This window comes from Triturus cristatus, chromosome 8 (assembly GCF_964204655.1).
Source record: "Triturus cristatus chromosome 8, aTriCri1.1, whole genome shotgun sequence".
Taxonomy (NCBI): domain Eukaryota; kingdom Metazoa; phylum Chordata; class Amphibia; order Caudata; family Salamandridae; genus Triturus; species Triturus cristatus.
This window is the reverse complement of record NC_140591.1, coordinates 1,700,087,328-1,700,109,208: the sequence shown is the minus strand read 5'-3', so window position 1 is coordinate 1,700,109,208 and position 21,881 is coordinate 1,700,087,328. Positions and strand designations below refer to the sequence as shown.

General features: G+C 46.6%; 1 protein-coding gene across 2 annotated transcripts in view; it reads left to right on the top strand.

The window, feature by feature from the left end:
- LOC146808643 (uncharacterized) overlaps positions 1-13,674 on the top strand; it is a 153,394-nt gene extending 139,720 nt beyond the window's left edge. For both annotated transcript variants that reach the window (XR_014968023.1, XM_085623673.1), the window contains one exon: positions 11,278-13,674. Coding sequence is in view for 1 of the 2 variants with exons in the window: in XM_085623673.1 (XP_085479799.1) it covers positions 11,995-13,533 (1,539 nt within the window). In the remaining variant the exon portion in view is untranslated. The remainder of the gene's footprint in view (positions 1-11,277) is intronic.
- Positions 13,675-21,881: the final 8,207 nt, after the last annotated feature.

Sequence of the window (21,881 nt, the reverse complement as noted above, 5' to 3'; positions counted from 1 at the left end):
TCTGCCTGGGGAGAGGACTCTGGGAAGGGGGGGAAGTTGTGGGTTTGAAGACAAGATCCTGAAATGTTTTTCATTTTTGTCTGTCCACCTTGGTTTAAAATCAATAAAATAATTTTTTTTAAAAACTATAGAACGTTCCTTGTTTTCTCACAAGACCATAAATTGGAAACATGAGTCTAACTGCAAAACTAGAAAAGTTGTTTATGGCATTTTATGCCCTTGCTGCAAACTGTACGTTGGAAAAACAAACCAAGAAGTGAGACAAGGGATCTCACAACATAAGTCTAGAATTAGGAAAAATGTACAATCCGCTCCCCTGGTGAACCATTGGAAAACTAACAACCGTTTGAAAAAAGATTTGAAGTGGACAGTCATTTCAAAAACCCTTGTGGTGGTGATTTAGACCTAAAACTGACCCAACGGGAAGCGCAACTTATAATTAAGTTCAACACAGCAGTGGACGGCTTGAATTAACTATCTGAAATTTACAGGCCTTAAAATAGTAATAAGGCGTGTGACATCGTAACATCTTTAGTTGCCATGAGGTCCTAAATCGAAGCGCAAGCCCTCTGAACCTTAAATGGTTTTAAAATAAGTGATCTGGACATTGGGAACTACAACTCCCAGAATTCTGTAAGCCGAATTATTCTGAACTTCTCACACGTCCAAGCAACCCGGAAGCGTTCTCCTTTTAAATCGGAAGTGATTCACCACAAGAATTGCAACCGCGACGAATTAGAAAGCGAGCCAAAGAGGGACACCGGACAGATGTCAAACTTTTCAATATAAGGTATTTGGTCTAGTTATATTTTAAGTACCGTTTCAACTTTATTTAATTTTAGCACATTAGATTCGCAAAAGCCTGCTTCTCAGAAGTGCCCCGACTCGGCGTTCCACAAATAGATCTGGCCGCCTCACAACTAGAGCTGCACAGGCTTGCTTTTTTAGAAATGCTCGCCTCGGCCTTACATAAATAGACCAGGCACCCTCAGGATCAACTGGCACATTATTTAATAGGAATTTAATACCAATAATTTTTTGCCTACAGATTCAACAAATAATGGACATTGAGGAGAGCATCCCGTAAATACCTACACACAAAAGGTATGTGCTCATCGACTGTAGAACATTCCTCTAAAAAACGTAAGCGTCTTTCTGCCCCTTGATGACAGGTTGTCCTTTACCATTACCAGGTCTCACCAATCTATAAAGCTTCGTTTAAACAAACTCCACAGGACGTTGACTGCCGGACATTAAGTAAGTTCATTTGAACTTAGTTGCACTTTTATAACAAATCTTTGACATCACACTTTAGATTCGTTTCTACCACCCCTGACACTTGGTCTTTCTTCTGTTATAATCAGAATTAGGATTAGAAGACTTTTGAGTTGGATGTGAGATCAGCTGATCTCTATTAATAGGTAAGCAGATGGTGCGTTTTTTTATACTGATCCTTGGAGGTTTTTTCTTTCCTTTTTTTCTTTTTAGTTATTTGAGATTAAACCCTCCCCTCCTTTGTTTTTTCTATTTCAGTATGTGGTCCTGAAGAGAACCCCTATCTGATACACGTGGGGTTCGAAACACGTCGACTATTTCTTTACAAACAAGTGTGGCTATAAATTTATGTTCGTGATTTCTGCCTGGTCTATAAAATTATTCAAATCTATTACATCTTTTTAGTGCAGACACCCGTTCTTTTAAAAAATTCACACTGTTTGTTGACCAAATTGCGGTATCTCTCAAAAAATGTATGTAATCAAACCAATGTTTATTTTATGAATGTCGATTTGTTCTCTGTTATTTGTTTTATGTCGTCCTAGTTTAGGTCTGACTGTTGTCAAATGAATGTGTTATTTAGGTGTTTTGTCAATAGGTTTTTCATTCATTCATTGTTTGTATTGTATAAATGTTGAATCAATGTGTTTTTTGCGTCTTGTTGTTCATAAAGAGATCCACATTTCTAATGAAAAGATAAATGTGTTCCCGCTTATGAAATTTAATAAAAAAGTATTTCTGATAAAAATAGTTTCGGGTGACATTGATTGAAGTCTATGCACCTTTTTTTTTTTTTTTTGAAACCGTTTATTACAAAGTTCAAAGAATATACAAAGATGGGCCTACAACCTTCAGGCCGGCCGCTAGCAAACAAGAGGAGCATATGATACACACAGTAGAACGCATGCTGCGGCAAAGGGAAACGTACAGGAGCTAGCCGCGTTGATGGCCACACCATCCGGACCCCACATGACGGTTTCTTTTTAACATAAATAACAACAAACAAAATCAAACCACAAGGCAACCCACGATCGAAAACAGCGGCATGTGCTCCCCTAGAAGGGGGACCCTACCAATCCATAGAAGTATCAAGGGGGGGAGAAGGTCAGAACAGGGACTGGGTGGGCTCAATGCCCGGTACCAGAGAGCGAAACCGGCTAAGGGGACGGGGCAGGCGATGGATCGGGCAATAACGGCGGGGCACAGATTCCCCCGCGGTAGGCGTTCCAGGGGCCCCATACTTTCACCCATGTCCCAGGCTTACCTCTCGCTACATACACCACCTTTTCCCGAAACATGCACCAGTCCATATTTTCCTTCCAGGCCGAAACAGTCGGGGACCTCTGGGAACCCGACAGTTGATCAATATCGCGCTTGGCCACCATATATCCCAGAGTCACCCACCACGTCTGTGGCGCCGAATAGTCGGTTGGTTCCCACACGTTCAACAGGAATCTCCTCGCCTCAGGCAGCAGCGGCACACGCGTAACCACCCGCAGGACCTCATGCACACCACGCCAGAATCGCTCCACCTCTGGGCATTCCCACAAAATATGAAGAAAGGTCCCCAAAGAACCACACCCACGCTTACACAACCCGGCCACAGCATAGCCCATACGCAATAGCCTTGGCCCCGTTATGTAGACCCTATGGAGTATCTTGAGCTGGACGAAGCGAAGGCGGGCCGGTATGGCCACCTCTTTCGGGGAGGCCACCGCAGAGACCCAGTCCTCGTCGTCCAGCTCCAATCCATCGGCAACCCAAGCCTCGCGAAGATCAATCAGCAATCCCGAGCGGTCATTAATCAGTTTTTTATAAATTAACGAGATCGTGCTTTCCGGTACATGTCCATCCAGCACTCTATCCTCCAGAGGGGAGTACTCCGGGATGGAGGCGACGTCCGGGAAGGCGGAGCATAGTGCATGACGGATCTGCATATACCGAAAGTACTCCCTGTCTTGCAACTGGAATTCCGTCTGCAGCATCTCGAACGTTTTGAATCCCCCCCTCGTCCAGAGATCCCCCACCCTGCTGATGCCTATCATGTCCCACTTCTCGAAGCCCTTCGAGGTCCACAGGGAGCCCAGATGCGTACAGTGGTGACGCCCGGGTCAAACGATCCTTCCACCCCATCGCTACATTAGCCGCGTGCCACACTCGTACCATGACACGCGTGGGGCCCGTCAGACGTGTGTCGAGCGAGCTGGAGTAGAGCGCTCGATTATAGTCACCACCCGGCAGTAGCATCTTATCCATTTCAAAGGCCAGGTTTAGGGCGGGCCCGTATAGGCCGTGATTAATCGCAGCCAGCTGGGAGGCCCAATAATACCGTTTAATATCCGGGAGGGCAATCCCCCCGTCATACCACGGGAGCGTCAGCTTCGCCAGGGCGATACGCGGTCTCCCGTCCCAGAACAGGCGGCGTTGCAAACTCTCCACCTCGCGGAAGTAGCGCACCGGGACGAGGTCCATTGTATTCTGCAGAGCGTACAGGAAACGCGGCAGCGACATCATCTTAAACAATGCCGCCCGGCCGAGCGGCAAACGCCGCCAACGCGCGACATCCTCCTTCAGGCGCTGGAGGGGGGGAAGCAGGTTTCGATCATACCGGGCCTCCGCGTCCAGGGTGAGGAAGATACCTAGGTACCTAAATCCCTGCGGGGCGATCTGGATAGGACAGCCCCGCGGAAGGATAGGAGCCTCCCCAGAAAGAACATACACGCACGATTTAGCCCAGTTGATGACAAGGCCGGAGTTACGACCAAATGAATGCAATACATCAACCAGTACTATCAGTGATTTACGTGGGGAAGCCAGGTACAGGAGAATATCGTCAGCGTATAGAGATACGCGGTCTTCATACTCGGGGGTCCAGCGGAGACCACGAATAGAAGGTTCCCACCGCAGCCACTCCGCCAGGGGGTCCAAGGCTATGCACCTTTTTGAATTTTTCAAAAGAAAATATCAGTACTGGCAACTTTGTCATTATTTTTTGTTACTCACACCGGAGATAGGAAATTCCACTGGTGTGAGCACAGGAGGGATTTCCTTTTATTTATTTTAGCCTCTGGAGCTGGGCAAGAGCTTCCCTGGCTCGTGAGGCTATTTAATTTTTTTCTGTGAAACGCAGATCGGCACACGGATGTTATTTGAGAAAAATTGAAAGTTGAATGAGCCATTCAGCTTTAGTGCTCGGAGGCATATATCAGCCCCTGAGCACCGAAGGACACACAAGAGGTATCGTTGGAAAGGGGAGACTCTCTCCTTTCAAGTGTACCTTCACATAGTGGATCCCTGCTTGGGTATCGCCACAGGAGGGCGACCCCCAATCAGGAATCCACTCCACTTGTCCCTAGGGGCTCTTTTGGGAGAGGGAGCAACACCCCCCATCCCCAGCAATGGGGTAGTGCTCCACGTTCCCTAAAGTCTGACTGCCCCCCTACCACCAGGGGCAGAAAGCCCACTAGACAGCAAGGTTTATTTAATGGGGGCACAAATAGTGGGGTGGCTCACCCAGGCATATGGCTTAGCCCCCACCCTTTTTAAATGACTCCAGCAGTCCCTCTACCCCATCAGGGGCCTATTGGAGATGTCTTCCTCTAACGCCCAGTAGACCACCAGGGACTATATTTGAGGGTGGTAAGCGCCCCCCACCCGTTCCTCCGGTGGCAGATTGGCGGTTCTTACCCCCAGTCTGCCTGGGGCAAGGGGTGCGCAGAAAGGCCACTAGACCCAGGGTATTTATTGTTAAAGTACAATGGTTGGCATCGGGCCTAGTTCCCACCCACCCATATAACCCCCAGCATTGTTTCTGCCCCTCTACCCATTGGGGGCAGATAGGAGGTGTTTTCCTCCAATCTGCCCCTGGATTATATTTGGAGGGGGAAGCAGTTCCCCTGGCAATGGGTTAATGCTCTCCCTTCCCTACCTCCAGGCTGAAATGTCGTTCTGTCCCCCTGGGGCATATTCGAGGGAGTTACCTCCAATATGCCCTAAGGGATAAGCAAAAAGCCCACTAGACACTAGGGATGATTTTTTTGTTGAGAAATGGTTGGGGCGGCAGCTTAGGCATTGGACCTAACATGACCGCTGAAATGAGCAGCAACAGTCTATCTTCATCCTCCACTTGGGGGCAGATAAGCGGTCGTTAACTCCAAAGTGCCCCGCTGGGACCAGCAGAGAGCCCACTTGACACTAAGGAGGTTTTTTCCCATACTAGGTGTGGGTACTCACCCACACATCAGGCGTAGCCTCCACCTCCAATATGATTACAGCTCTTCTGCCCCCCTGGCACTAAAGCATCTTTATCGTTCTGGCTTGATGGGAAATTTTGATTTTGGAAGTGTGTGTGTTTTTTTTTTTCTCATAAGGAATAGCAGAGTCCAAATATCGTCCTACTTCTTTGCTGAATGGCTCCACTTTGTGGGCTTAAGTGAGTCAGCTGCCACCGGGGGAAACCTACCAAACCCATACATGTGTGAAAACTAGACGCCAGGGGAGTCTGGGGTAGTATGCCTTGTGTGTATTCCATAATGGTTTCTTACCCACAGTGCCCTCAAACCTCAGACTTTGCCAAAAATTGCACATTTACCTTGCATTTCTGACGTAAAATTCAGGAATCAGCAGAAATCTAAAAAATTCCTCCCATCCAGTTTTCCTCCCACTTGTCCCAATAAAAATGCTACCTCACTTATGTGATTTGGCCTTGTGCCCCCGACAGGCACAAATCAAACCAGGGTCAATGAGAGTCAGTCCGCGAGACTTACATTGACCATGGTTTGCTGCTTGCCTATCGCATGTAGTAGGACCCGCCACAGGACAAGTGGGGGAACGGGAGGTGGTAGGAAATCTGATTGTAGCTATGTTGTGTTTTTGTTTGTATCCTGTTGCGGGCACTAGGACTACCCACATAAGTGATCTGCTAGCAGAAGACATGTGAAAACATAGAATAGGATAATTAATACCAATTGCATTTGTGTCTTCCAAATGTTTCCCAGCTGGGGAGAAGTTAGATATTTTAAAAAAATGCCATCTTAATTATATGCTTGTTCAGGTACCGACAAATTCAGAGATGTACAAATAACCACTGCTCCTAAACTCCATATCTTGTGCGAATTTCAGAAATACATAGGTGACCTTGATACCGCTTTTTACACTACATACTTCACCATATGAATTGGTCTATACCGAATACACAATGATAAACCATTGTATGGTGCGGCTCAGTTGTTGGCTCTGGGTACCTCGAGTTCTGGGAGAACCTACATACCCTATATATCCCCACAACCAGAAGGGTCTAGCTGACGTAATGGTATATTGCTTTTGGAAGTCAGCCATGGGGATAAAAAGTTAGAGATGAAAACATTGTCACAAATGGCTGTTATTCCTACTCATTTTCAATATTTCTTTATTACAACAGTTAGTTTCTTTGGGAAAACCCTGAGGGATAAACACATTTGAGCCCTTGCTGAATTCAGAATTTTAGAAATATATAGCTTTTCTAAATCACCTATGGGTTTCATACTGGTTTGCACCACAGAATAGAAGTAGGTTAAAAGCACCAAAAATAGGAAAAATGATCTACCTGTATGAAAAAGGCCAAAACTTTAGTAAAAAAAATGTGTGCTTTTAATACTCAGCTCTGCATGTTCCTGAAAGCTGGGAAGATGGTGACTTTAGCACATCAAACCGTTTGTTGATGCCATTTTTATGAAAAAAGACCAGATTCTTTTATCCAAAGCACCTTTTTTCTTATTTTTACCCAAAAACTCAAATGAATCACCAGGATGTTGGAAAAAAGAACGCAAAATTGGCTGGGATAGCTTATGTGGACAAATCAATCATCGCATTTATATAGCCCAGAGGGTCTCAAGGCGCTGGGGGAGGGGGGGTCCGCTACTGCTCGAACAGCCAGGTCTTGAGTTGCTTCCTGAAGGCGAGGTGGTCCTGGGTCAGGCGGAGGTGGGTGGGGAGGGAGTTCCATGTCTTGGCGGCGAGGTAGGAGAAGGACCGTCCCCCTGTGGTGGCTCTTCGGATGCGGGGGACGGCGGCGAGGGCGTGGCTGGTCGATCGAAGCTGGTGTTTGGGAGCGTAGAAGTTGAGGCGGCTGTTGAGGTATCCTGGGCCTTGGTTGTGTAGGGATTTGTGTGCGTGGGTGAGGAGACGGAAGGTGATTCTCTTGTTGACCGGGAGCCAGTGCAGGTCTCTCAGGTGTCCGGAGATGTGGCTGCGACGGGGGATGTCCAGGATGAGTTGTGCCTGGGTAACCGTCTTCCTGGTCTCGGTGGGGATCCACCGGAAGATCTTACGTAGCATGCGCAGGATGTTGAAGCACGACGAGGAGACGGCGTTGACTTGTCTGGTCATGGAGAGGGAGGAGTCCAGGATGAAGCCCAGGTTGCGTGCGTGGTCTGTTGGTTTGGGTGCGCTGCCTAGGGTGGGGGGCCACCAGGAGTCGTCCCAAGCGGCGGGTGAGGATCCCAGGATGAGGACTTCCGTCTTGTCCGAGTTCAGTTTCAGGCGGCTGTTCTTCATCCATTCGGCTACCTCTTTCATCCCTTCGTGAAGGTTGGCTCTGGCGGTGGCGGGGTCGTTGGTGAGGGAGAGGATCAGCTGGGTGTCGTCGGCGTATGAGATGATGTTGAGGTTGTGCTGGCGTGCGATGTCTGCGAGGGGGCTCATGTAGACGTTGAAGAGGGTTGGACTGAGCGAGGAGCCTTGAGGGACGCCGCAGATGACTTCAGTGGCTTCAGATCTGAACGGAGGGAGACAGACTCTGTGTCCTTCCGGCGAGGAAGGAGATGATCCACTCCAGTGCCTTCTCCTGGACTCCGACGTTGCTGAGGCGTTGTACTAGGGTACGGTGGCAGACCGTGTCGAAGGCCGCGGAGAGGTCAAGGAGGATGAAGGCCGCTGTTTCTCCGTTGTCGAGCAGCGCTCGACTGTCAGCGGTGGCTGCGATCAGGGCGGTCTCGGTGCTGTGGTTGGCCCGGAAGCCAGACTGCGAGGGGTCGAGGGATCCGTTCGTCTCGAGGAAGGCGGCCAGCTGCTTGTTGACGGTCTTCTCGATGACTTTTGCAGGAAACGGGAGCAGCGAGATGGGGCGGTAGTTCTTGAGGTCGGTCGGGTCGGCCGATGGCTTCTTGAGTAGGGCGCTGAGTTCAGCGTGCTTCCAACTCTCCGGGAAGGTGTCGGTGTCGAAGGATGTGTTGATGATGTCCCGCAGGTGGGGTGCGATGACAGCGTCGGCCTTGTTGAAGACGTGGTGAGGGCAGGGGTCGGTCGGAGATCCGGAGTGGATGGAGTTCATCGTGCGGACGGTGTCTTCGGTGCTGATCGGAGTCCAGGCGCGGAGGGTGGTGGTGGGGGGCGGTGGTTCGGTCGTGGCGTTCGTCGGTTGAGTGCTGAAGCTGTTGTGTATGTCCGCGATCTTGTTGTGGAAGTAGGAGGCGAGGGAGTTGCAGAGGTCTTGCGAAGGGGTGATGTCGTTGTTTCCGGCGTTGGGGTTGGAGAGCTCTTTAACGATGTTGAAGAGTTCCTTGTTGTTGTGTGCGTTGTTGTCCAGTCGTTCCTTGAATGCAGTTTTCTTGGTGGCGTGGATCAGTTGGTGGTGTTTTCGGGTGGCGAGCTTGAGGGCAGTCATGTTGTCCGGTGTTGGGTCTCTGCGCCAGGTTCTCTCGAGGGCTCGGCAGTTCTTCTTGGAGCTCTTGAGTTCGTCGGTGAACCATGGGGCTTTCTTGCTGCCGGGTCTGCTAGGCGGGGTCCTCAGGGGGGCGAGCTCGTCTGCGCAGTCGCTGATCCACTTCGTGAGGTTGGTGGCCGCCTGGCTAGGGTTCGTTGTGCTGGTGGGAGGGTTCATGTTCAGGGAGGTCGTGAGCTGGTCGGCTGTGATCTTGTTCCAGCTCCTGCGTGCAACCTGTTGCTGGTGGTGGTGGGTCGTGGTCCTTCCGAAGCTGAAGTGGACGCAGCTGTGGTCCGTCCAGTGGAGTCCGGTGGCGTGGCTGAAGGCGATGTCCTTGCTGGATGAGAAGACGGGGTCGAGTGTGTGTCCGGCGTAGTGGGTGGGGGTGGTCACCAGCTGCTTGAGTCCCAGGTTGGCGAGGTTGTCCAGCAGGGTGGTGGTGTTGCGGTCGTTGTTGTTCTCCAGGTGGAAGTTGAGGTCCCCTAGGAGGATGTAGTCAGCGGAGCAGAGGGCGTGCGGGCTGATGAAGTCGGCGATGTCTTCGCTGAATTGTGTGCGTTGTCCCGGGGGTCTGTAGATGAGGGTGCCTCTGAGGGTGGTCTTGGGGTTGATGTGGACCTGAAAGTGCAGGTGCTCGGCAGTTGCGAGGGTGTCGTCGGTGTTGGTCGTGATGCGGATGGTGTTCCTGTGGACGATGGCGATGCCTCCTCCGGTGTGGTTGATGCGGTCCTTTCGGATGATCTTGTAGCCGTCTGGGATGGCGATGGCGGGCGCTGAAGAGGCGTTCATCCAGGTTTCCGTGAGGAAGGCGACGTCTGGTGAAGTAGGGTCGAGCAGGTTCCAGAGCTCGACGGCGTGTCTGTGGACGGAGCGGGTGTTGAGCAGGATGCACTTTAGGTGGCTGCTGCTGTTGCTCGTCGAGCTCTTGAGCACTGCTGGAGTGGTGCAGGTCCGTATGCAGGTGAACTTGCAGGCGTTGCAGCAGAAGGGTCCGTGGGTGCGTCTCTGGGTGGCTCGGTAGCACCCCGGGATTCTTCCGGCATTGAGTGCGTAGAGTTCGGTGGCGTCGTAGGTCCGGCGGGTGGGCTGGGGTCTGCGGGGGCCAGGGGTCCTGGCACTGGGCGCGATCCAGGCGCGGACGGGCTCAGACGGGCTTACCTTTGGCGCACCTTCGGCGCTCAGTCGGTGCTCCCGCTGCGCGCGTCCGCTGCGCGGCCGCTGAGGGGGCGACATAAGAAGGGATCCGGGAGGGCGGGTCAGCTGGGAGGCGGGGTCGCGTCCACCAATCGTCTGGCGAGGGGGCAGGGCCGCAGGCAGGAAGCGGTGGGAAAACGTGATCAGGCTGAGCGGGCGGCCCTGCGGCGGCTGGGGCGCTGCTATCAGCGGCGGTGAAGATCACACTCAGCAAGGAGCTCTGGAGCAGGAGCGTAGAGGAGCGAGGGGGCAACCAGGCCAGAGGCGCAGTGGTCCAAAGGATGGAGGTCTAAGCGCGAACTACTCCAAATAGTAAAAAAAAAAAAAAAGGCTTCATTAACACGGAGGAGGGAGGGGTGGAGGTCCAGCAGTGAAAAGGTTTATTATTGTTACAAATATTAGTTATTATTATTATTTTTATTTTATAGATTTTAATTCAACAATAATATATTTGAACTGATAGCACAAATGGTATTAAGGATATATAGACATTTGCAAGTATTGTCTTCTAAGTATATGTTGAAAATTGTATGACCGTTTCATATATATCACCACAATTTAAATCGCAGAAATCTTAGCACAGACAAATATAATTTATTGAGCCTTCAAAAATGTTAGGAGTTGTAACAGAGGATTCAGCCAAAATGTGCGTGGAATAAAAATGCTGTAGCCTGGAGGTATCGAGTGTATACTGATACTTGTTCAAAGTTTACAAATATTAAGTAGCTGAAAGATTCAAAGGTCCTGCTCCAATTCTGTACAAAGTATCATAAAGTAACTCCATGGGTATTATTACGTGAGCATTGAGTGATTAGGTAGATGGTATGTATCTTTATATGTTACTCTGCAGAGGGTGTGCTCCTACGGTCTCAAAAATCTAGTGGCCTTTATCAATTCAAACTGAGTGAGAGATGGGAAGGAAAGAGAGAGGAAATACCAGGCTGACCATACCTCTGTGCTATATTAGTCTAATAAACACATTTCAATTATATTTCATTTTTTTTATTAGTATGGTATGTTGGAGGAACCTTTGTGAGTTTCACATACAGAACTGAAATTGTGATTTAAGGGAGGGTTGTTTGCAGCTCAGAGAACACTATTCATTCCGTGTGTCTTTTTCTTCACAGCTGCTTAAAGAATTCCCTTAAGAAAGAAAGGACATTCAGACATTTCAGAAAAGTCCTAACAAGCACTAGCAATGATAGTGCTCACCATAGTCCTAGTCGTATCTAAGGCAGCAATTGGCCGAGAAAAGGCTTCTTCGGTACATGAAAATCCAGTTCCAACTTAAAGATGCTACTAGAAAAAAGAAAATGTGGAGATAGTGCAATCATTTACCTTCTTTGTAAAGCAAGTATCTTGTACCAAAGAGGATATCTACATGTAATGAACGTGGTGTGACTACAGTGAAAGGGTACTTTGGATCATCAGATAAAATATACAATGAATGTACCACACTGATGAACTACATGCAGCTGGATTTCATAAAAGCCAATTCTAAGCGGGACTTCAGAACATCTCCAAGACAATATTTGCAAAAAGAGAGGCATGTGAAACAACCTTCCTGCATCAGTAAATGTACAAGATACCATTCAGATTTCTATATCATATCATGGACTTAATCCCACAACTAGGCAGGAAAGCAGCATTGTATTTTGAAGGCAACACAAGAGCATCTAAAATCTCCACAGGAGTCACTGACGCATGAAACTAGCTCGGACCCCATCTTCATCCTAAAGCATTGCTGTTTGGCATACCAAAAGATCTGGGCTATGGAGATACTGTATGCATAATCTAATTGTAAGAAGAATATACCTGCAAGCAAATAATATATTTGGAAATACATGATGGAAACAAATTCTATATGTTCTAAAGGTGGCAAAGCTTTATTTGGAAAGGCCCACCAAAAACAGCCTGAGTCATGCCACACTGCTCAATCTACATGCACTTGTAAGCAGTGTGAGAAGACGTTTGATAGATCGAGCCAAGCACCACTACGCAATCAAATCCATATGGGTAAGAAAAGACATACATGTCTTGAGTGTTTCGAAGACTTCAGTACAAATGATATCCTAAGCAGACATAGAGCAGTACACAGGGGACTTAAACCATATAAATGTACTGAATGTGACAAGGCCTTCCTTACAGAGTGGCTGATGGTGACTCATCGGAAACGACACACTATTGATAAGCCATATAAATGTTCTGAATGTCAAAAAGCATACAGTACAAAAGGTTGTCTAAAGATTCACCAGATAAGCCACACAGGAATCATACCGTATGAATGTGCTGGGTGTCACAAGGCTTTCATTAAACAGAAGCAGCTTAAGGTTCATCAGAGAACTGGAACCTGCAAGAACCCACATAAATGTATTGAATGTGGCAAAGCTTTCAAGTTGAAGTGTCAGCTATCTCGACATAAGAAAGTACATACTAGGGAGAAACCATACAAATGCACTGAATGCGACAAATGTTTCCTTAGAAATTGTAGTCTAAAAAGACATCAGGCATGCCACACAGGACTAAGACCATATAAATGTTCTGAATGCGACAAGACGTGCATTACAAAGGCAGATCTGTTAAGACATCACAGATTTCATACTGGGGAAAAGCCCTTTAAATGCTCTGAATGTAGCGCAGCTTATAGACAGAAGGGGCATCTGACTGTGCATCTGAAAACCCACACTGGAGAGAAGCCATATAAATGTACTGAATGTGACAAGGCTTTCATAACAAAAGCAGAACTGGGGGCACACCACAAAAATCACACAGGAGAAAAACCATACAACTGTTCTGAATGTGAAAAGACTTTCAAGCATTTGTCTCAGTTATCGATGCATCAGAAATGCCACACAGGGGAGAAACCACATACATGTTCTGAATGTAACAAGGCTTTCATTTCAAAGGGACCTCTGCTGATGCACCAGAGAACTCACACAGGTGAAAAACCGTATAAATGTTCTGAATGTAACAGATCTTTTAGAAATTGTAGCTCCCTTAACAATCATTACTCTCACCACACAGGGTTTAGACCGTATAAATGCACTATATGTGATAAAGCTTATACTATAAAGGCATATCTGATTACACATCAGAGAGTGCATACTGGTGAGAAACCATATAAATGCATTAATTGTGACAAGGCTTTTACTACAAGAAGCAATCTAAAAGAACATGAAGCAGTCCATGGCGGTCTAAAACCATATAAATGTACTGAATGTGACAAAGCTTTCTTTAAAAAAAGTCATCTAATGCTACACCTTCGCATCCATACTGGCGAGAAACCACATAAATGTGATGACTGTGGCAAAGCTTTTCGTATAAAAGGAAAGCTAAAGATACACCAAAGAAGCCATACCAGAGAGAAGAAAAAATCCAACTGACAGTAGAAACACAAGTTACTCAATTGCCGTTCGGTTTACCATGAGTGTATATTTCTGCTAGTTTTCTGATCCATTATGTATGAGAAAACCATTTAACAGTGCCTGCCATGATTCGGTCATAAAATAAACATTAAAAAATCACTCTGTGCTAACACTTTCTTTCTTAGCATTTTTGAATATTTTTCTCCATATACACATTAAATGCCCGGCTTTGTCAGTGTTTGGTTTTCTACGTTGACTGTTGGCATTAGTGTTCATCAGATCTTCAAGTTAGGTATTCTTTTACTTACTTCTCATGAAAAATGCAACGCTATTCTGAAGCAGGTGATGGTGCATAAGGTTGGACATCCGTTTCTCATATTTGCATGTACTGTTTGTGATGTGTTGGTATAAATATCATAGCACGGTCTGCCTGTGCTGTTTGTTCTCCCTGATCACCTTTTTTCCAGTTACAATACTCGCCTATCTACTGTTAAAAAAATCTTTGTACTTGAGTGCAAATGCTTGGATTTTTTGTTTGAGCAAACATGTGGTGCTGTTTAGTTAAGCACCTCCGTTTCCTGCTGACCTCAAGGGTGCCCGATATGCTTGCTTATTGTTTTTGTTGCTTTGCCATAAAATATGGTGCTGATCAGTTAAAAACCTCTGTTTCCAGCTGACCTCAAGGTTCTCTAATATGCAAGTTTACTGTTTATTTGTTTGACTTCCCTCCCATCTAACTAAAGGCCTCCATTTCCTGCTCCAGTTTGCTTTCAGAGAGAGCTTCTAATTGACAGTGAACACTCTGTAATCTTCTGGTAGGCTCCAATGCCTAATGTGTTTCTTTACTCAAACTTTTATTTCCTGCCCCAGTCACCTGATGGGTACTGCCTTCTAATTGACAGGAAATGCTAAGTAATCTCCTAAAAGACTTGCATGGCACGCTATAAATACTGCTTTCAAACACTGTGCCCTCCTTGGCTTTGTCAATCTGCCTGAAGAGAGACCAGTGCCATCTTTGGTTTCCAATCCTTGCTGCCTGCGACATACGTAACACAGACACCTGCCCTTGGGAGCTTGGGGCCAGCAACTCCACTTGGAACTCTGTTCCTTCATGATCACTTCCAACAACCTTGGATCCTGGTCATTCAGCCGGCACTGCTGTGCACTCATCATGTGACTTTATTTGGTCATTTGTACAAAAACCATCAGTAAGTAAGTAAATGCTTTATTGTATAGTTAATAAAAACCATTACAAAATACAAATACGACAATATACTAAGACACAAAGAATTTATACTGCTGTAAACATGATAAAAGGTAAAAAATCAAGATAAGAAGGGATGACTTGCAACCGTAAGAAATAACATATTCCAAGTTCAACAGTTTGCTAATAATTTTTGCTTTTTCTCAAAAAGTTCAATGAATTGGATTGTCCTACAAATGAATTGTGGGTCTACTGTACATAAGGTTTGTATGACAGCGGACCGACATGTACGTGTTCCATACTCCTTGAACTTGGTTTTCAACCAATTCCGACGTTCCTGTATAAGAGCCGGGCATATACAAATCAGGTGGATAAAATCTTGTCTTGCTGCGCCACATAACCCGCACCCATCACTTTCTTGGGACTTCCACTTTGGCTGATCTGCATTAGTTGGCAGGTTGCCCAACCTTATATTAAAGAATTTGCGTTTAATAAAAGGGGAAAATGCGAGGTCCAAGAATAGCGCCGGCACAAGTTTTTTTGTAAGCATGTGACCGGTGGCTAAAAGCTATTTTGTCGTCCAATAATGAGTGTCTAATGGCTGCCTTCCTGACCAACTGTTTGAATGAAGGTACTGGGAGCTTAGATTCCAGAGGCCAGCCAGATTTGTTGATTCTATTGACATTTTAAGATACTTAGCATGATTTGAATTTGGATTTTTGGTGATAGTTTCCCACATAACTCGATAGAGCATAATCTCTTGGTTCATCCAGACGTCGTACCAGAATTTTATGGTCTCATATTTCCTCAACCGCACTTGGGATTTAAGGCCGAGTTCCAGTCTTATTTGGGCCGGTGATGCGTTACTTGGTAGCGCGAGGACATGTTTATAGATTTTCATTTGCACTTTGTCCAAAAGTTGTGCACTCTTGCCATGATGCAGTACGCTCCCGTAAGCTATTGTTGGAATTAGTTTAGCTTTCATTATTGTTAGCAGAGGCGAAACCAGAGGACCTTTGGGTTCAGTTGCTAAACTCATAAAAGCGTGCATTAGGGCCATTCCCTTCTTTTCCATGCTGGTGAATTGTGCCTGGAAATTAAGGTGCTTGTCCAACAGTATCCTGAGGTACTTGTAACTTCCAACCGCTTCCAGTTTGACATTATCTATTAGGAAGGTTGGTGATGGTTTGTTGCGTCGGGTTATGACCATTGTTTTTGTTTTTGTGCCATTTATTTCTAGCATGTTCAGTTTTGTGTAGCGGGTCAGCTACTGTAGAAGGCGTTGCAGGCTTATTCTTGTCTGGCTTAGCAGGACCACATCGTCGGCGTAGGATAGGTGTGTTATACGAAGCGTACCCAGCCGGGGGGGATGTGCATTGATCAGGTCAAGGCTTATTGTTAGGTCGGCCATAAACAAGTTGAAAAGTTGGGGAGCCAACACACAGCCTTGTTTTAATCCGTCAAAGGTGTGGATCTTCCTTGTTAGTCTTTACCCATTGTTGATTTTTACCTGCATCCAGGTGTTACTATACAGATCGATGATCGGCATTAGGATTGACTCCGGTAGACCCTGCTGCTTTAATTTGGCCCATAGTAAGTTCCTATTAACACGATCGAAGGCTGCCTTAAAATCGACGAAACAGGTATATAGTTCCCGATGGTTGTATAGACTGTTTTCGCCAAGCAAGCACAGTGCCATTGCATTAGCCATTGTTCCAGTTCCGCGACAGAACCCTGTCTGATTTAACGGGATCTTGTTGTTCGTATCCGACCATTGTGCTAAATCAGCTAGAACCAAGGAAGCATAGTATTTTGCCTCTGCATCGATCAGGACAATTAAGCAGTAGTTTGATGGATTTTTGCGGTCTCCGCCTTTATAGATGGGGTTAATAATAGCACCCCTCCAACTTTCCGGGACCCGACCTGAGTTGCTGATTGTCCGGAACAGAAGGTTGAATTTGCATGCCCAGAACTTGGGGTCTTCTTTATAGATCGCCTGCGGGATGCCATTTGGCCCTGGTGCGCTCTCTTGCTTGCCTTTCTTAATTATTGATGATATTCGTCGATCGTCAGCTGACCATATTGATTGATCCAGGCAATCGGGCATGCCATTGTGGCTGAGAACAAGCTTGCTTTCCTGTGCCATGTTTCTAGGAGATTCGGATACCGTTGTAGCCATCGTGACCTGATGCTCCACCAGCTTTACCTAGAATGTGTCGACTATATGCTGGGCCAATCATTTTCAGGGATGCATGTCATACTTATGGGTTGTGCTGGTCTATTGATGGAATTGATTTGCGCCCAGAACGCCTTGGAGTCTGCTTTTTTTGTATTATATACCAATTTAGCCCAGAAGTCATTGATCTTATTCCTTTTTTCCATCCATACTAGCTTTTTATATTGCTTCCTTATCAACCGAACTTCTTGCCAAATGCTTTGATTTGTCCTTGAACCTTGTATCCGTCTTGTGAGCTTTTGAAGGTGTTTCTTCATAGCTAGTGTGGTAATCGAGAGTTTGGTTTTGGTCGTAGGACTGCTCTGCCTCTTAGCCTTGCCGCTGGATCTTGGTAGTATTTCCAGGAAATTTGCCCAAGTTTTTGAACATAGACCCTTCTCTGCCGTGACTGTTGGTAATAGTTTCTTAGCGTCCAGCGCTATTTGAGGTAGTGTGATGCTTGTCCACTTTAACCGCTTCAAATTGATTGTTGAGAGTTGGCCTGGTATGGCTGGAGACTAAACTCAGCAGGGGCAGAGTTACTAATGTGTAATCCAGGATCGAGTTTGTATTGTGTCCTATGTATGTGGCAGCTGGGGGTTTATCATGCGTGCATCTTCCATTTATTACCCGTAAACCAAGTCGTTCCAGGTCCCACACCAATTGCTTGCCCAGTTTGTCTCTCTTCGAGGGCGGAATGACCTCCTGTGATTCGACATTCCACATTTCGTTTGCCACTGAGATGTTATCCTCTTCCTTCGATTGATGTAGAAGATTGGAGTTAAAGTCACCCGTAGCCATAATCTCCCAACTTGGGTGGTCAAAGCGGATGGAAGTTATCACGTTAACGAAACGTTTGAATAGTTTTTTCGGGTGGGCGTATATGTTGATTAAGACCATTGTTCTTGCCACACATTTTATTGTACTCTCCAGCTTAATAATTTGCATGTCCATTGTTGATGTAGGCATATGCGAGGCGTTTATCTTTAATGCAGTAGATACGCAAATAGATAAACCCCCCCTTGTGCGACCATAGTGCTGGGTGCGCGTCACGCTTTCATGGAAGCATAATCTTCCTGGTACATCAATTGGCTCCATTGACCACGTTTCCCTCAGCGCTATGATGTCATATTGGTCCCAGGCAGCTGTCTTTCTACTGTGGTTTAAGATGTGATTTGCTCCTGCGATGTTCCAGGAGAGCAATTTTATTATGTTTTCTTCTGTTTTACCCGCCTCGCAATAGGTTCAATTTCCATTAATGCCCAAAAACTGTCTCTGATGATCATTGATTGTGGTTTCGGCCCCCCTGGCACCGTGTAATATTGAGCGAGTAGTCGAGGCTGTGTGGTCTTCTTTTTTCCTACATTTTCTTAGCAGGGGAGTCGGGTAACCCTTTTTTGTTTGTTCTTTCAGGGAAATTCCCCACTCTTCAAATTTGTTCACTTCTGTGAGAATGCTTTTTGCCACTTCTAAGTTCCTCCAGGTGGCAAGTGTGCCTTCTCTGGGTCCATTGTCTCCTAATGTGACAAATTCAATTGATAGTAGATCCGCGGATGTTAAGTGGTTTAGGCTTGGGATGGTCGATGTGAGGTGGAGAATTTTCCCTTGATTTAAGTAATCTTGAGTACCTTGAGTTTCGTAGTTGGGGATGAAAAGAATCTTCCCTGCTGTAGCTATTTGCATCTCAGAGGGTGTATTGCTACTAATCTGGGCCTTTTCATTGTTAGCAATTTTCTGGTCATCATGAACCTTTGCCTGAAGATGCATTTTTTGATGTTGGTGCTGGTTGCGTGTTTGTTTGGAAATATTGTGTGGTTTGATTGTACGCCTCGTTCAGAGTTGGTGCTGGTGGGGTGTTTGTCGTGGCTTTTACCTCCTGGCCTATTCTGCTGGGACCTTCCTGTTCGCGGTGGAACCCACTAGTGGTAATCGCCGGTCCTGGAGAAGGTCCTATCCTTTCCACATTTGCATTCTCTCTTGATGCTTGCATGCCATTAATGCCAGTGTGAATCGTGAATTGCAGTTGATCATCCATTTGCCCATCTGCCTTTGTTTTTATTTGCTTATGAATATTTAGGTTGCTTTTTCCCGAGGTTTGAAGGTCAGACAATATGGTGACACTTTTCCCTGTGGTTGCATTGGTGCTTGGTAGTGTGACACGAGTGGCGGGGAAATTTTTTTTGATTTTGGTTCGTGTCTTTAAATACAACCTGATGGGACCTCTGATTGCTTGGTTCATAGCTGTTTATTTGGTAGGACCTCTTTTTGCAGTCGCTTTTATTTTCAAAACTAGTACGCCATATATGATTTGCGGGCCGACTCCGTTTTTTGGGGTTCATCCAGCAGATTATCTGAGGTTTTGTTTGGTTGAATAATGACGCTGAGCCCTTGGTCCGTGCTACAGACAGGAATGCTTGCGGTGGTTGTTGAACTCAATGGTTTGATATTATTAGAGTTCCCTGCTTCTAAATTTTTTGCGGGGGCAACCCCCGCTGTTTGTGACGACTTTTTTGATGTTTTCACTTGTAGTATAGCCCTGGGGCATATCCTTAGTCGTGTTTGACTGTCTTCTCGATCATTCCCGTTTTTGAGTTCCGTTTCTATCTTCACTGGTGGGTAATGTTTCCCCTCTGTGACGTTAGGTTCAGGTTTTGATTTCGTTTTTACCTGACTGAAAATAGGATAAGTGGCCAGCGTCTGTTTATTGGCGAGTGGGCAGTTTAACTGTTGATTTCTGTTTTTCCTTGCCCGTTTTTTTTGCCTCTTTGTTGGGCGTTTCTCGTCATTTTGATTTTTTGCCCCGTCTCGACTAGATGATTCTAGTCCTAATAGTTTATGAGCGTTGTTTTGTGCAATGAGGGATGTTGTGCCAATTGCTTTTAGTACCTCTATTATATCGTCCGTTTTAGTTGACAGCTTGTGCCGTGAAATTTTTCCCACTGTTATTTGACTTACTGATCCATTTGGTTGGTCTGTGTGTATGTTTTGTGTGCTCTTGCAATTCTCAAAGGAGATGAGGTCACATTCAGTTGGTGTGTTATTGTCACTGTGATTAGCGTATTTACATTCCTGCAATATGTCTTTAAGTATTGATGGCAAATTCTTTAGTTTATCTAATATTGGATGGCAGGTGCAAGACTGGGAAGGAGCCCACGGTTGGGTCTGATCCTTGTTAATGTCAAAAATGCTGGCCATGTCGTCCAGTTTTTTGTTTATATTAGCGATGTATTCCGCCATTGTGCTCATAAGGTGTATCTGAATGTCGAGTTTATCCGACTGCATGTTAAGGGTTTTGATGGAAGTTTCCAATATGCACCCTAGTGCACTGTGCAATGTGATTATGGATTCCAAATAATCGCTGATGTTATTTCCTCTTTTTTGCCGTTATCGGTCAGCTTGGAGTCCATGAGGAGCTTGCTTTATGGGTGTTGAGTCATCACGCTGCACTTTGGTTTTTTGTCTTGTTTCGCGACATGTTTCGAGCCTTTTTGTTGTTACCATTTCTGGGGCAGCTGAAACACTAGAGATCTCTATTATCGAGGGTTCTGTTTGAGCGCCGATGGAAGTCACGTGTGGTGAGTCTGTTAGTAAAATGATGTCCACCTCTTGGTTCATTACACTCGATGTATCTAATATATTTTTACTTAGCGACTCATGTGATGGAGAGGTTTTAGTACCCCAACCGGTTGCCGCTGCTCCTTGATTCGTCCTTTCGATATTGGTTACTCTGTTAGGGTTTTTTTGTCCCTGTGAGGTATTTTCAGCTATTTCCTGGGCCTCATTTTCGGAGGTGATTGATTTGATACGGGTTTTCGGTCCCTCCTGATTGCTTTCTATTGTGTGGTTGTCCGCGCAGACTTCTTGGCTCGTGGTTCTTCCTTTATTATGGCTAGGTACTTGAGGCACCCAAAAGAGGTTTAAGCCCTTTGCCTTTATCCTCTCTGTAGATTTATTCAATACTGGGTTCATGCGTTGTTCCAGTCTAGGAGTTGAGTGGCTATATGGAGGCACCTTGTGTGCCGGTTCATACATGCTTGTGTTCGAAGTGTAGGAGGCTTCATTGCTGGGTTGAGCCGAATAGCTTCCCGTTATTGTTTGCTCCTGGTATGTGGCTTTGATTGATACTACTGCTCCTTTGCTTACTTGTGGGTGCGCTGCTAACTCCCGTTACTGGTCTCACCTGGTGTGCCCTGTGTGCCTTGCCCTGCTGACTTCTCCGTCCTCCGCCGCCGCCTACACCAACAGCGGCCGCTGAGTGGGGACTATCCAACTACAACTCCCAGCAGCCTGTGCGGGCGGAGACCCGCCAACAGCGTTTCCCGCGCCAGGAGGCGCTTAAAAACCCGGCACTTCCTCGGCAGAGCGGGTTGCTCCTTTGCTGACCTGTGGGTGCGCTGCTAACTCCCGTTACTGGTCTCACCTGGTGTGCCCTGTGTGCCTTGCCCTGCTGACTTCTCCGTCCACCGCCGCCGCCTACACCAACAGCGGCCGCTGAGTGGGGACTATCCAACCACAACTCCCAGCAGCCTGTGCGGGCGGAGACCCGCCGACAGCGTTTCCCGCGCCAGGAGGCGCTTAAAAACCCGGCACTTCCTCCGCGTCGCGGGACGCGCGCGGGCGGCGCCGAGCAAAGCCCGGGCAAAGGGCTGGCCGTCTGTGGCCGTCCGGGGCTGGACAGGGCTGGGCTGGACCACCCCCTTAACCAGCTCCAACTGCATTCGGGGACTAGTTGTCGCTGTATAAAGTCTGTTGTAAGGTCTGGTTAGCGAATGTTTGGTATGTTGTGCTAGCTGTGGTTATAATCGCCTTAAGTTATTTGATTCAGTGCAAGCTATGGCAAAAAATTACAATCAGGGCTCAACAGTGGCGGGAGCAGGGACTTTAGACTCCTTTTTAAAAAAAGCTGAAAATGCCGTCTCAAAAGAAATTGAGATTGTTGAAAAAAGG